At 38.4% G+C, this 13,852-nt stretch overlaps 1 protein-coding gene across 1 annotated transcript in view; it reads left to right on the top strand.

Annotated features, from left to right (window-relative positions):
- ODAD1 (outer dynein arm docking complex subunit 1) overlaps window positions 1–13,852 on the top strand; it is a 68,343-nt gene that overhangs the window by 37,441 nt on the left and 17,050 nt on the right. The window contains exon 14 of the mRNA XM_072426641.1: window positions 7,245–7,338. Within this exon, the coding sequence (XP_072282742.1) occupies window positions 7,245–7,338 (94 nt within the window). The remainder of the gene's footprint in view (window positions 1–7,244; window positions 7,339–13,852) is intronic.

Raw genomic sequence — 13,852 nt, 5'->3', positions numbered from 1 at the left:
GCATACAGGACAGCTTGAAGTCGTACAATGCAGATGAATACCGAAAACGGGTATAGATGTTGAATATGGCCTGCTTCCTGATATCATCCGCAGCTCATCAGGTGAAGTACAACAATGTGACTGCCAAATCTGCAGCTTCTAATGCTTGTTGTGTGGAAATCACAGTGTGCAGGGAAATGGCACTATTCACTTTTGACACAGGGCAGGACTTTCTATATGTGTGCTAAAAAAAAGTAAGGCTGGGGTTCTGCTTAAAAAATAATTTGTAAAAATGCTCTCCAGTCTCAGATAACCCCCCTTCACCCACCCCACCTCTACTTTGTTTTTGCCTGGATATAGGTTTTAAAGAGCTCTTAAAAACTCTCACATGTTCCTTGAACTACAGAAATAATTTCTGTTCTAAAAGGTTGTTAGTGACCTCTAAACTGCTCAGATTACAGAATTCCCAGAAGACAACATTCTCGTGGTACATCTTTATTGGGATTTCAATGTTCTCAGAAAAACAGAGAAAGCATTGATTGCCTGTGTGTTTACACTTCGGCTGTTGACAGGGTTATGTATGATGAGGTGTTTGCTGGTCAATTTAAAAATCAACTTCAACAGTTTCAGTTTATCAAGTGTAATAGATATTATTAAAACTTGAACTCAAATATACCCTTCTTAAAAATAATAATAGTAATAAGGGATCACTCCTCCAATCAATACAGTATAACAGCAAGTCAATTACATTTTTGGGATATCAATCTGTCCATTTGGGAAGTGTAAGTATTTGTGAATCAATTGTACCTGTTTTAGTGCAAATGAAAGCAACAGCAAGTGGACAGGAGGGGCACATAGGCCAACCCCCAAGAAAGGGAATTCTTTCACCACAGACTTTTTGTCTCTCTGTATCTGTCCTGATTTTTCATTAGTCTTGCATTTTGCTAGTATTATTATAACTACTGGTGATGCAGACTAGAATGAGATGGTACCTCATGCAGCTATTTCAGGTTGCACAGGTAGCCAAAATCCTCCAGGGTAGGGATGGGCCTCTACACAAGGAGAGCTGGACCATAGAAATACAAGTATTTGTGTCTATGTAAGAGGAGGAACATAAGCAGCACTGCAGAGCCCTATAAGATGACTTCACTCGTGTGCATATTTCCGACCAAACTTTCAGAAACCAACTCCTTGAGGGTGCATGTGGATCGGAGTTCTTGGATTGGAACCCAACCCTATGTAGCTCGATTTAATTTGCTAGAGAACGCCAGAATTGGCAGGTTCGTCGTTGGTGCCCTGTTCTCTTTACAGATGAGAACATGTGTACACTGTGCAAATGTAACATATGTGAAATAGTCCATAGGCACCATGGTGAATGTTGTGCTTCCTGCTACATCATTTGATGTGACCAGTTTGGCAGTGGGTCAGTGATGATCCTTGGAGGATCACACAGACTTCCACATGCTAGCTCATGGTAGGATGAAATCCTCAGAACTTCTGTTAGACCTTATGCTGGTGCAGTGGGGCTTGAGTTCCTCCTGGTGCAAAACCATGGCTGGCCTTATCGGTGTGTAGGCAGTTCCTGAATGACGAACAAATAAATAATTAGATTTAAATATAGAATAAACTGGTTCCCTCGAAAACATTCATTTAAATTATTTTTTCAAGTCTAATTTGAAGACTGTGTTTCAGTTATTTTAGTGAAGCAGAGCTGTTAAATTTCATTTCTCCAATTGTACACAACAACAGGGATATTTTTGTAAAGTCATCAACCTATTGTCTGCTAGTTACAAACAGTGAAAGGTTTGGAGAACAAGTTTATACATCCGTGTTTATTTGCTGCAATGTGGAACTTTTTATGATGGTGGCTTTTCCTGTAACACATTCATACACATACTATTCAGAGGGGTTTGGTTTTAAGAAGACTAATTATTGCTACATATTGATATTATTGTGCATTAAAAGCATTACACATGAAATGACAGAAACATTCTATATGCATTGCTTGCATTGTGAGACTTTTCACACAAGATGGCTGCAAGCACCTTCAGGAATACATTCATACACATGTGAGCTGGCAGTGTTTGGTATCAAGAATAAATCCTTCATCTTTGTTTTTATTATTGTGCATTAGGGGGCACACATCAAATGGCAATCACAGCCTAGAAAATTGAATCAGCAGGTAGAAGAGAAGTGAAGAGATTGTTACTGTAGGAGAGAGATTTCAGATATAGGAAATCAACAAACAAATACAATCCTAATGAATGTATGTATAGTCAGTTTCTCATGTAAGTTAGAATAATCACAATGAAAAAGAGGTAAAGGTAGGTGTTTTTTTTTTCATTGGAGCCAAAAAAACATGATGAAGCAACCTAAGGTTAATATACAGTCCACAATAGGTTTTTGAGGTTTCAACTTAGTAAGTGGGACTTTATAAGTGGGCCAATTACCGGTACATCCAATTATCACATATATATCAAAAACATGTATTTTATTTAGATAACATTAAACACATAACTTTTAAAATTCATTAAAAATGTGCAACTAACACAATCACATATTTCTATCTGGGTTGCCCAATCCTAGGCATACCTTGCTGATTTTCTATACGTTTCACGGAATCAATCCACTTTTTCAGGAAAGAGAGACAGAAATATCTGAATCCTGTGGCACATAAAGCCCCACCTCAATAGGTGAGTACAGGTAAGGACAGCAGTGATATGGGTTAAGAACCAAGTGTCATGAGTCAAGTTCATTATATTGTTTCTTTCCTTTAGTTTTTTGATAGTAGTAGCTTACTAAGTCCCATCTTTCAGGTTTGCACTCAAACTTTTTGCTTTTTCTTCAAACGGATTCCTTCCTGCAATCAGTTAATGTTATAATCCAGTCTCCATTCAGCTTAAAGTTCCCCACATGAAATCTGAATAATGGGGTTTAGTAAGCTACTACTATCAAGAAACCAAAGGAAAGAAACAATATAATGAACTTGACTCTTGATTCTTAACCCCTATCACTGCTGTCCTTACCTGTACTCCCCGATGAGGTGGCGCTCTATGTGCTACAGGAATCAGATATTTCTGTCCCTCTTTCCTGAAAAAGTGGATTGATTCGGTGAAACGTGTAGAAAATTAGCAGGGTGTGCCCCTAGGATTGGGCAACCCAGACAGAAATATGTGATTGTGTTAGTTGCACATTTTTATTGAGTTTTAAATGTTATGTGTTTAATGTTATCTAAATAAAATACATGTTTTTGATATATATTTTTCATAATTGGATGTAATTGGCCTATAAAGTCCCACTTACTGAATTGACTCCTCAAAATCCTATTGTTTACTAGATCAGGGATGTGGCCACGTGATAACTAGGTGGTTGGTCTTTCTTGATGTGGTTTGTTATTATACAGTCCAGTGTCAGAATATTTTTTCAAAAGTAACCAGGAGAAATAGTTCCAAAAAATTAGACCTCCCCCCCCAAAGAGTGATCAAAAATATCAAGAAGATACCTATATACTATTAGACTTCTAAATGAAGGATGTTTAATTTTTTCTTGAAAGTACAGAAAATGGAAAGCAACACAGTAAATTTCACAAAGGGATAGAACCATAATTCACTGACCATGATGACAAAATAATGCATATATACATCCAAAAATGGAAGCCTAAAACACATAATTAGTTGTATGATTAAGGCTAGGTTCACACGTGCACAAGGTTGTGATGTGTTTATGACTTCCTAACGCCAGGATCAGCTGCCTCTTTGGAGGCGTACATGGTATGCTACATAGTGGCTTCTCCATGTGGCATCCCCACAGATGCTGGTTCTTTAAGAGCTGATGTGCCAGCTGCGGGAAATCGCAAAAATCATTTGTATTTTTACTTAAAGCTGAACTAAACCCTATAAATACTCACCTAGCCGCCCATTGTAGGCACTTCCATCTTCCTTTTTCTTCTCTTTTTTTTCATCTTGGGTCATATTGATTGGCTGGGTCAGGATGAGCTAACTCCCATGCACGTGCAGGATTTCAAGTCCCATCAACTGCAAAGAAAGTTGGGATGTGCCGGGTATCCCAGCATCCAACACTGAGCTGCGGCTACGCAGCCAAAGCAAGTGATCAGACAGGTAGGAATGGTTAATGTAGGACATCGGCTGTCGCTTTCTGCCATGAAATGCTGCCTGATCGCTAATTATTTTAAGTAGAACTTTAGTTCTGTTTTAAATCTTGCTGTGCTTTGTGTATTAGTAGTGTAGTAACCCAATGTGAAACCTAGCCTCTGTAATTGAGGTTTTTGCAATTAAGACCAATTACAGCTGTTTGATTTTTTTGTGTAGGATGACTGGTCTTGTATCCACCCCTCCTGTAGTTTTCATCAGGCATTTTATAGTGTGTGAATCTATGAGATTGTTCCCGCTACTCTGCTTTTTGCAGAGGTTGTGTGCACCACTCTCAAGATGGCATCACTACATTTACATTTAATCAACTGGGTTTACAAAAGTGATTGGTGCACAAGGGGGATTTAAATCCTTTCTTGCTATTGATGAATTTATTTTAATGAAAGTTTTTTTTTTCTCTTGGAACTTTGGTACTAATGCTTTGCATGAAGTAGTATGCACCAGAATAAAGTTATTTAGACTCCAGCAATTAATCTGAATGCAAATAATCTGAATGTGGTGCCAGGTCAATATTACCTGTGTTAAACTTATCTGGAAACAGTTTTTTTTTCTTTTTTTTATCACATACTGTGTTTATGTTATGCGAATGATCCTTCAGCACGAGCAACAATAAAATATTGTGCTAGCCTTTGAAAGAGTTCATTATCCTGCAGTATGTGATGGGCTGGCAGTAATGATTTATGAAGCTTAGAAGTTATTGCTGTGTAGACACAACATAATTATAGTTTATGTTCAGGCCTTGCACATTTGTGGATCGTAGCTGTCTATGAAATTAATTACATTAATTTTGTACATCGCTGCCTCTTTATAATGTAAGTAAAAATATATTGAGAGTAATTTGCACATGGTTATCACAAAGTAAGTATTCCCAATTTTTTTATGGTGTTTTACACATGCTCACCGGTGCAGCTAAAGACTTACCAGCATCATGCAGAATTTCAGTTGCAATTAGCAATTATAATCAATTATTTCTGATGAGAGGTGAAACGATATTGGTGAGTACTTATTGGTTGCTATGCACTTTGCTTTTTGATATATTAAATGAAGGTCCTGTGGGGTTATATAAAGAGACAACTTTTAATAAAAAAGGACTAAAAGCTACTTCTGCATTGCCAATATATATATTTTTTTATAACCATATGGTATAAGGTAGCATTCATTTTCAAGACACTACACAAGTTCCAGAACATTGTTGTAACTTGGAATCCTTATAATAATGTTAGGAAGAAAGCGGTATACACTTTTATTTCTGATAATAAGTATGTGGGATTCTTTGAAGGTTAGATTTGCCTGATTTATTTAAATTTTAAGTTGCTTCTGTTTATCAATGCTGAACAACTAGGCTATGTATTGTATTTTGCTTTGTGTAGTTCTGTTAATCATTCTGTATTTGTAAAGCTTTAAGGGGTCGTTTTTTTTTTAAACTGCTTATCTTTTAAAATGTAACTTGATGAGAGAGAAGTAGGAAATATGGCACTCATTTTAGAAAGCGAGAAGTAGGAAATATGGAACAAATTTTAGAAAGAGCTGTAGAAACCACAAATGTGGAAGCATTTGTATGAAAAATGCAGTAATAGGTATAATCTTGAGTCGTCCTGTGTAACTTTCTCACCCTTGTCTTACTATCTCCTGTAGTATGACTTCAGCAACTTCTATATCAAGTTCTTTGTCTCAGATTATAGCTCGTAGCATACCTGCAGTCTCTAACAGTATACCTGCAGAGTATTTTAGGTTGCTGCCACATTTCCGCAGAAGACTGGTTATGAGGGCTGCAAGGGAATTTTAACACATCCAGATTCCCTTTAAGAACATCAGTTACCAAACCTGAGAACAGCATTGTATGTTTGGAGCAATCACACAATCATGGATACAACAAAAGGGATAAAGCTGCGTACACACTGCCAATTTTTGTCGTTGGAAAGGATCTTTCACGATCCTTTCCAACGACAAGGGAGTGCACGATGCATGAACGGTGCTGTACATACAGCACCGTTCATGCTCTATGGAGAGGGGAGGGGGAGAGCGACGGAGCGGCACCCTGCTGCGCGCTCTCCCCTTCACTTTCATTACGATCGGCTGTCGTCCATCGTCCGTGGATCCGGCAGGTCGGTCGTCCGGACGATGGACGACACCGACTGTACACACGGCAGATTTTCGCCCGATAATTGGCCGATGCCGATTATCGGGCGATAAAAATCTGACGTGTGTACGTAGCTTAATGCATCCTTCTGAGTCTGACATTTCCTCAAAAATTCCCTCGTGGGAATCTTCAATGTCTGTGTTTGAATGACAGCAACTGATTCCCATGAGTGGATGCTTGAGGGAATGTCAGATTCCTTGTTTTATACATAGAGCCCTTAGAGTCTATAGAGTCCTTATGTCCTGGGCTTTTGGAGATCTCTGAATGAGCTTGAAGACATGCAAATGGGGAGTATTCTTTAATATTTAAACTTTGGGATCCCCTCTCGAAGAACCTGAGTGCTGCATGTGAGCCGAGGGAGCTCTTATTGATTTTACATGTCTCTGCTCTGAAACTGAAGAATGTCCCTTGAAGTGCTATGTAATGTTAAGATCAAGTAAAGTAATATACATTTAATTCAGCTGTATATGTAACTGCTTGCTTGTGATTATAAACCTTTTTTTTATATGCATAGTCTGTAATTATATATATTATATATGTTCATTTGGGGCTGCCATAATGCTTGTATCTTGTTGACCTTATTTCTAATCTGTCCTAAAACCATAAGTTTCTATTAACTTTAACACCCATTGTATTCTTGGTTAACCAATAGCATGGCTGGTTGATAGCTGCTTTCTGACAGTAAATGATATTCACTGAAAGAGAGAGGCACTATGATTTGGATATGAAATGTCCTTATTGGATTCACCTAAAGTGTGAATTTTACGAATGGGTCTTAAGATATGAACATACTGCATGCTAAATTAACTATTATTATGGAGTCTTTCTATACCAGTTGGTAAGAAAAGTCCAAAAATGATTTATTTATCAGTGATGTGAAAAGAGTTGCACTTTCTGTGCACTGGTGTTTACAATGGATGCAGCTGACGTTTGTCCCTTTCTGCTTGTCTTTCCAGAGATGAATATGACAGTGACAGCGAGTCCCCAACCGCAGATGAAGAGGAGAGACCTCTGACGCAGGCAGAATTGCGGGAGAGAATCATGAGGGGGGTAAGATGAGTTACATAAAATTGACATTTTCCATGGGTTACCCACAATTAAAAATATAACAGCTATGAGAATGTAAAGTTATGACAAGGTCATAACATTTCATGTCATTTATATAATTTTATTTTTAGTGATTCCAGATGCTTTTGCAACAAAGCATTTTATACTGTCTGTATAGTAAATGTAATAAATAATAATACATGGAAGACAAACACATAATTTAATTTTACCATTGGTGTTGAAGCAGACTTTACCATTAACAACAAGGCTAATTACTACATCAGGCCTCTCCCTTCCTTCACAAATCATGCCTGATACCTTTAAAAAAAACACATTGTGAAAAAAATGAATATAATATACTCACCTGAACCAAAGTGGGGAGGGTCATTAAACAATCCTTATGGCAAGATCCTTAGAATGCTGGGGGTCTCTCTAAATCTAAAAGAAGAAGATGCTCCATCACCTTGCAAGAGAGTCATCTCAATAAATTTGGGATTCTCAGCATTTCCAGGATCTTGCTGAAAGGTTCTTCTATTAGGCATTGCGGATAGAAGCAAACTAAAATGTAAGTATATTTTCTAACTTTTTGTTCTTTAGGGGTATTTCTTTATAGGCCACTATAAAAGGGTGGGAGGTCAGATTTGAAGATGTAGACTCTTAGTGTCAGGTTTGTTTTATTATATTAAGGTGTTTCCAGTCTACAGTATATAAAAGAAGAGAAGGGCAAATGATAAGTTAATACCCAGCCTACATATAAGTACCTGCAGGTATGTTAGAAAATGTGGGTGGGCCCTAAAAGCAAGGGACGTGTACTTGTTGACTGGTAAATACTTGTGTTGGCAGTCATTGTGTAGCTTATCTGAATAAAGTGCACAGCACAGAAGTCTCTTTAGGATCATTGACAGGGCACAGTCTTCTTCTAAGGCATGGGTGGCCAAAATGTCGATCGTGATCTACTGATCGATCGCAAAGGCAGTCCATCCCGGAGCCCACCTTACCCCTGCCTGCTGTTTAGCAGCAGCTCTACTGCACATCCATAGGGATGCAGGGGATGTCTTTCAATGCGTGAGAAGGCTCTTGTAACAGTGGGGCGCAGGGAGAGGGAGGCAGAGAGGGTGGGAAGTCAGTATGAGGTGAGCAGTGTTGGGTGGCAAAGTCAGTTCAGGTTTGGGGTCAGGGTTCAATTACCGAGATACCTTTGTACAGATTAGCAGTTCTTTTTCTTGTGCAGCACATCATTCTCCTATGACAGGTGAACTGTAGCTTTCCTGTCACTATAGTCTTGTAGTGCAATGTCTGTGCAATGTTCTGCCATTGAATGTCTCATTAGCTTCAGTTACTTCTGTGTCATACTTGGTATATATATAAATAAATATACGTTTAGCATTTTTATTGGTAGATCATTTTGACTTGTCATTTTAAAAGTAGCTTGCAAGCCAAAAAAGTGTTCTAGGGCATGGTCTTCTAATAGTACTTGCTGCAACGGAAAATTTCTATTGATTATGGAATAACATATATTGTACATTGTGGGACATACCTGTGTTAATTTCACCCATACATTACATATATGTCAAATGCTAATGGATGCCTGCTCTCTTTTGCCATGGATAAGTTTATCAAAATACAGCTTCTAAGTTTTCCTGTTTCCAGCCTGGCTCTTTGGAATTCTGTGGTATAAGATTTAGAACTGCATTTCATTTTCCTTGGTTTGTACAGTTTTACAGCTATGGGCCCTGAGCTGTTGGTCCGACTTTAAAAGGCAGAATTGATTTATCATTGCTTTTCCCTCTGCACCGCAAAAAATATCTGATATCTTTCTAATGGTACATACAGACGTTAAAAGATACTTGTGTGACCCTATTTACAGTTGCACCTGGGAGAAAAGGTTGGTTTGTAGAATTTCCCTGATGACTAATTGCTCAGCTTGGTCAAAGGAAAGTTTTATAACATAGGGTAAAGTTTCCTAGACAAATATTTTGATCTCTGCTTTGACAATCTGGCACCTGCAGTATGTCCCCTCTCCCTTCCATTGGGACAATCATACAGGTTCATTGGATTGTACCACAGTCCTTCATTATATTAGTACAAAAATCATAAAAACTGCATGCAGATATTGTCTCAATCCCAGGACTTTCAGCAGCAGGGAAAGATTATTAAGCACTTAGCCTCTTTATAAACTACTACTAAGCAGCCAGTTCGGTTTCTATAGAGAGGGAAGTGGGGAGGAGGAACAGGACCATCTTCCCTATTAGTAAAACAATAGCTGCCCTTAGCAGTCTGTTGTTTAATGATCCATTAGTGCAGATCACAAAATGACATTGTGGGACACCTGTACTGACATTAGATTCTCACCAGGGACAATTACGAAAGATTGCTTCTGGCAACAAAAATCTTGTGTGCTTACGGGTTCTAAGACTTGCCAGTTATGGTAATATTCATTTTTTTATGCATTAAAGCATTAACTACAGTACGCTTTGGTATATAGAAGGTTACCTTGCTACAGTTTGGAAAAAGACCTATTTAAATACAAAATTTAAAGCCAAATGCAAACAGTTTTTAGTTTAAGGTACAGTGTGGATGGGTTAAAACTCCTCTCATCTTTATTCTATCTTTAATTCCTATGCTTGATGCCCATACAAGAAATGAGATGTGAGGGAGTCACTAGGACAGAAAGGCCCCATTGGAGACAGTTCCCATCTCTGTCTGTTCTCATAAAGAAAAAAGGTAAATCACACAGATGAAAATAAAACCTGACATATGTTCTAACCCTGCCTCACCTATTCAAAATTAAATAAAATGTGTCGGCTGTAACTGGGATAGCTCCAGAGTTAGATTGAAAAATGACATCAAGTTCAACCAGTATGGAAATTAACATATTGGAAACCTGCTGTTAGGGCTGTGCCCCCTGGCTGGTGGCGCGGGATTGCCTGGGGCACAGAGTTTAAGTGTTTCCTGCTTTTCACCAGAGCACCCCTCAAAGGATGATGGGCCAGTGAACCTAATGGCTACCGAACTGCTTTGCTGTGGGAAAACACCAGGTCGTAGCCCCTAGGCTATGCCAATCAAGCTCTTCATCGGGTGAGCAGGACAGGTAAGGTACGGCAGGGCAAGGTCAGGTAACAGGCCGAGCTCATGGCAGGGGGCAGGTAAGGCAAGGCAAGGCAAGGTTAGGTAACAGGCCGAGGTCAGGGCAGGTGGCAAGTAAGGCAAGGTCAGGTAACAGGCCAAGGTCAAATACAGAGAGTCCAAACAAACAACTAGCTGGCAGAGAGGCAGGAAATGCACTGAGGATCTAGCAAATAGAGCCTGGAATCAGGGAGGTATAAATACAGCTAGCAGCCAGTAGCAGAACAAGATTGGAACCAGGAACTACTCTGCTCGTTAGCTGCTCACATTTCCTGAAATACCCTTCAGCTCAGCACAACCTCAGAGAAAGTGCAGGGATGCTAAAAAGGTATATCTTTGCACAGCTAAAAGGAAGCTGAGGATGCGGCAGGTTGCTGGACAGATGATCGGCGGGTGAAGTGGTAACAGCTGCATATTCCAGATGGAATCATAAACGCATAGTTGATACAGAGGAAAGTAAAAAAATATATAAAACGTTTCAATTTCCTCAGGGGCAAAAAACTCCTTCCTGAGCCCATGAGGCAATTTGATGTTCCATGCATCAATAGTCTTTGGTGTAATTCCTTTAACTTTGTAGAATAGCATCCAGCTTTTTCTTAAAGCATTCTTTAGAACTTTCATTAATTAAAAATTTGGGTGGCACAAGACATAAGGAACTTTTTCATTTTCCATAAACCTATATTATTTTAGGTGGAAAATATAAACTGATACTACCTAATGTATTTGCATTTTTGGGGAGATAAGATTTTACAGGGGCACCAGATGGCTGTGTGTGAGCACTGTGCCTTCCATAATGTTCTGTTTCCAGTATCTCTAAAACAGGGTGGAGATACCAATTGTTTCTGTAAGTGCCTATTTTAATTAACCTCTGTATATGGTTTTAGAAATGCCCTTTTTTTAATGACCTACAACACTTTACATGGGGCTCTCAAACCCATTACCCTAAATTAACTTTCTTAAAGTCATTGGGCCTGATTTAATAAATGCTCTCCAAGGCTGGAGAGAACACACTTTCCCATCAGTGAACCTGTGTGATCTAGCAAATCTGGAATGGGTTTCCTAAAAGTAATTTGCTATTTGTTAGCAAATATTTTCAATCCTGGACCAGATCCATTCCAGGTTTGCCGGATCACCCAGTTATGCTGATGAAAGCATATCCTCAGCCTTGGAGAGTTTTAATGAATCAGGCGTGTTGTTTAAATATGCACATATCTATAGGCTGGCACCTGTTAATAGATTGCCTGTGCAGTAGATAATACTATGTCAACAGGTAATAGAGAGTCTGTGGGGGAACTGAAAGCATGAATGATATTGCAAAAGTGGACATATACTGGGCATATATGAAAGCTGCCATCATTGTACTCATTCTAAAGAATATATTTGCCTGGATATAAAGCTGATCTTTTAGGTTCAGTAGTTTCAGTAGCACACAGGCATGCAGATAATTGTGTGACAATTAGCTGAACAGCTGGTCTGCATTCTCAATCTGGGTGAGTGATTCAGAAGGTATTAAAGGCAGAGGATCAGATCTCCAACCAGACAAGCATTATATTAGGAGCTACTTCAATAATAGAAACTTACATATTCTCTCAGTTTATGGCTTCTTCAATACATCTGTGATCAACCTAGACAACTCAAATGCTTAAAATCTTCTTCAGTGTGCAGTGCTTGTTGAAGGTTAATAAAAGTATAAAGTTAAGAATAGGTGGGGTTCAAGCTTTTCCAAGAGGTTAGCAAAAGCAGCCCCAATATAACTACTGGTTTCTTTTAAGCTTGTTATGAAGGGCTAAAGAGCTAAATGCCAGATTTTTAGCACAGGAAAGGGTTTCCAACCTTGAGCTACATCTGACAATTTGATCAGTAGGATGAGGCCTAACTTCTTGTTGCCAAGGCCATTGAAATCAATATTGCATTTAAGTTACTTGAAATTTCTTGACATCATGTGATTGAAATCACTAAAGTGCAGACCTGGCCGGGGATATATCAGCAATTTTAGCTGTTATACCTGGTATTGAAAAATTTAATCCCACATTGATAATTTAATATTATATATACAATATATTGATTTTTAAGTGAAAAGAGAACAATTAAAAAGCTTACATGTAGGCTATAGGGCTAAGTTACATAAGCTTTTTCTATTATCTTGCTATTCAGAAATGTACTTATTTGCTGTAGATAGTAGTCACCTAGATTGTGATATAACTACTATAATAAATCACTTGAACAAATGGCTTCCTATTGAATAAACTGTACACTTTGTGGGTATTGGTAATCCATTTTACATGATCACACAAAACTCCAATCATGTGCCCTTGACTACAAGGTGCTACATGTTTCTTGTGCAGCTTGCTCCATAGGCAAATTATTTTACCAGTTCAGTGATCCATTGCTAACTAATCACTAGAGATTTTAGTAGCACTAAGACTAAAAATCACTTTTAGCTCCAGGTTAATGAGAAACCTGCAAACTACTGGTTCTATAGGCAAAGCGGCACAATATTATAGTGTTGCCTACAGATTGTTAGATTTTTTTCCTGAACATAAGGGACCTTCATATAACTGTGGGTCCTAAAATCCGCTGGGGCTTGCAATGATGTTAGCCCATGGCTTAGCCAAGAAGAAAACTGTTACCAATCAGTTGTTTTTTATGTGAATATAGTAAATGACTGATGCTGTAGAATAAAGATTCTTGATGTGGAAATTTCATGTGTGTGACACCAAGTTCACCCAGTAGTTGGTGCTTTTTATCTTACCTTGCAGTAACCATATAGGACCTGGTATTTACCCAACTGGTATATTGAGGAAGAAGCAGACCATATATCATCAACATCATCAAATAAAAATGATATGGGCAGCTTTAAGCCCCTTTCACAAATTAAAGTGAAAATGTCAAAATAATGAATAATTCAATCATTCATTCAAAACTCAGTAGCTGTTACCTTCATGGGATTTGGTGTAGAGTTCACTGAAAATCAAACACAGCTTGTTGTTTAGTTAAAAATTTTGTGTTTTAAAAATGAACTCTTTCAATATCTTGTCTGCAGGAAAATGCCACTTTTTTTGCTAGCTAGTATATGGCAAAGCAATGACCTAATTTCTTATAATGTTATCAAAAGGCAAGGGAGTCAACTAAATTATAGTAATGATGCTACAAGGCCATCACCTCCCTTAAAAAGATACTGGGGTGAAGCAGTCACTTTACTTCCTTACCTACAGGTATGATGCTACATGGTAAGGCAGTCATCTCACAGTAATGACTCTTCATGTACAGCAATAACTCTACAAAGCAAGGCAGTCACCCCACTTAGGACCACGGCAAAAAGGTGATTAATTAGCATCATTTTTTGAGTGATTTTCAGTTATTTCTTACTAAGTATCATGGGTGTCACATG

This window comes from Pyxicephalus adspersus, chromosome 11 (assembly GCF_032062135.1).
Source record: "Pyxicephalus adspersus chromosome 11, UCB_Pads_2.0, whole genome shotgun sequence".
NCBI classification, from domain to species: Eukaryota; Metazoa; Chordata; class Amphibia; order Anura; family Pyxicephalidae; genus Pyxicephalus; species Pyxicephalus adspersus.
This window is presented reverse-complemented; position numbering and strand designations above follow the sequence as displayed.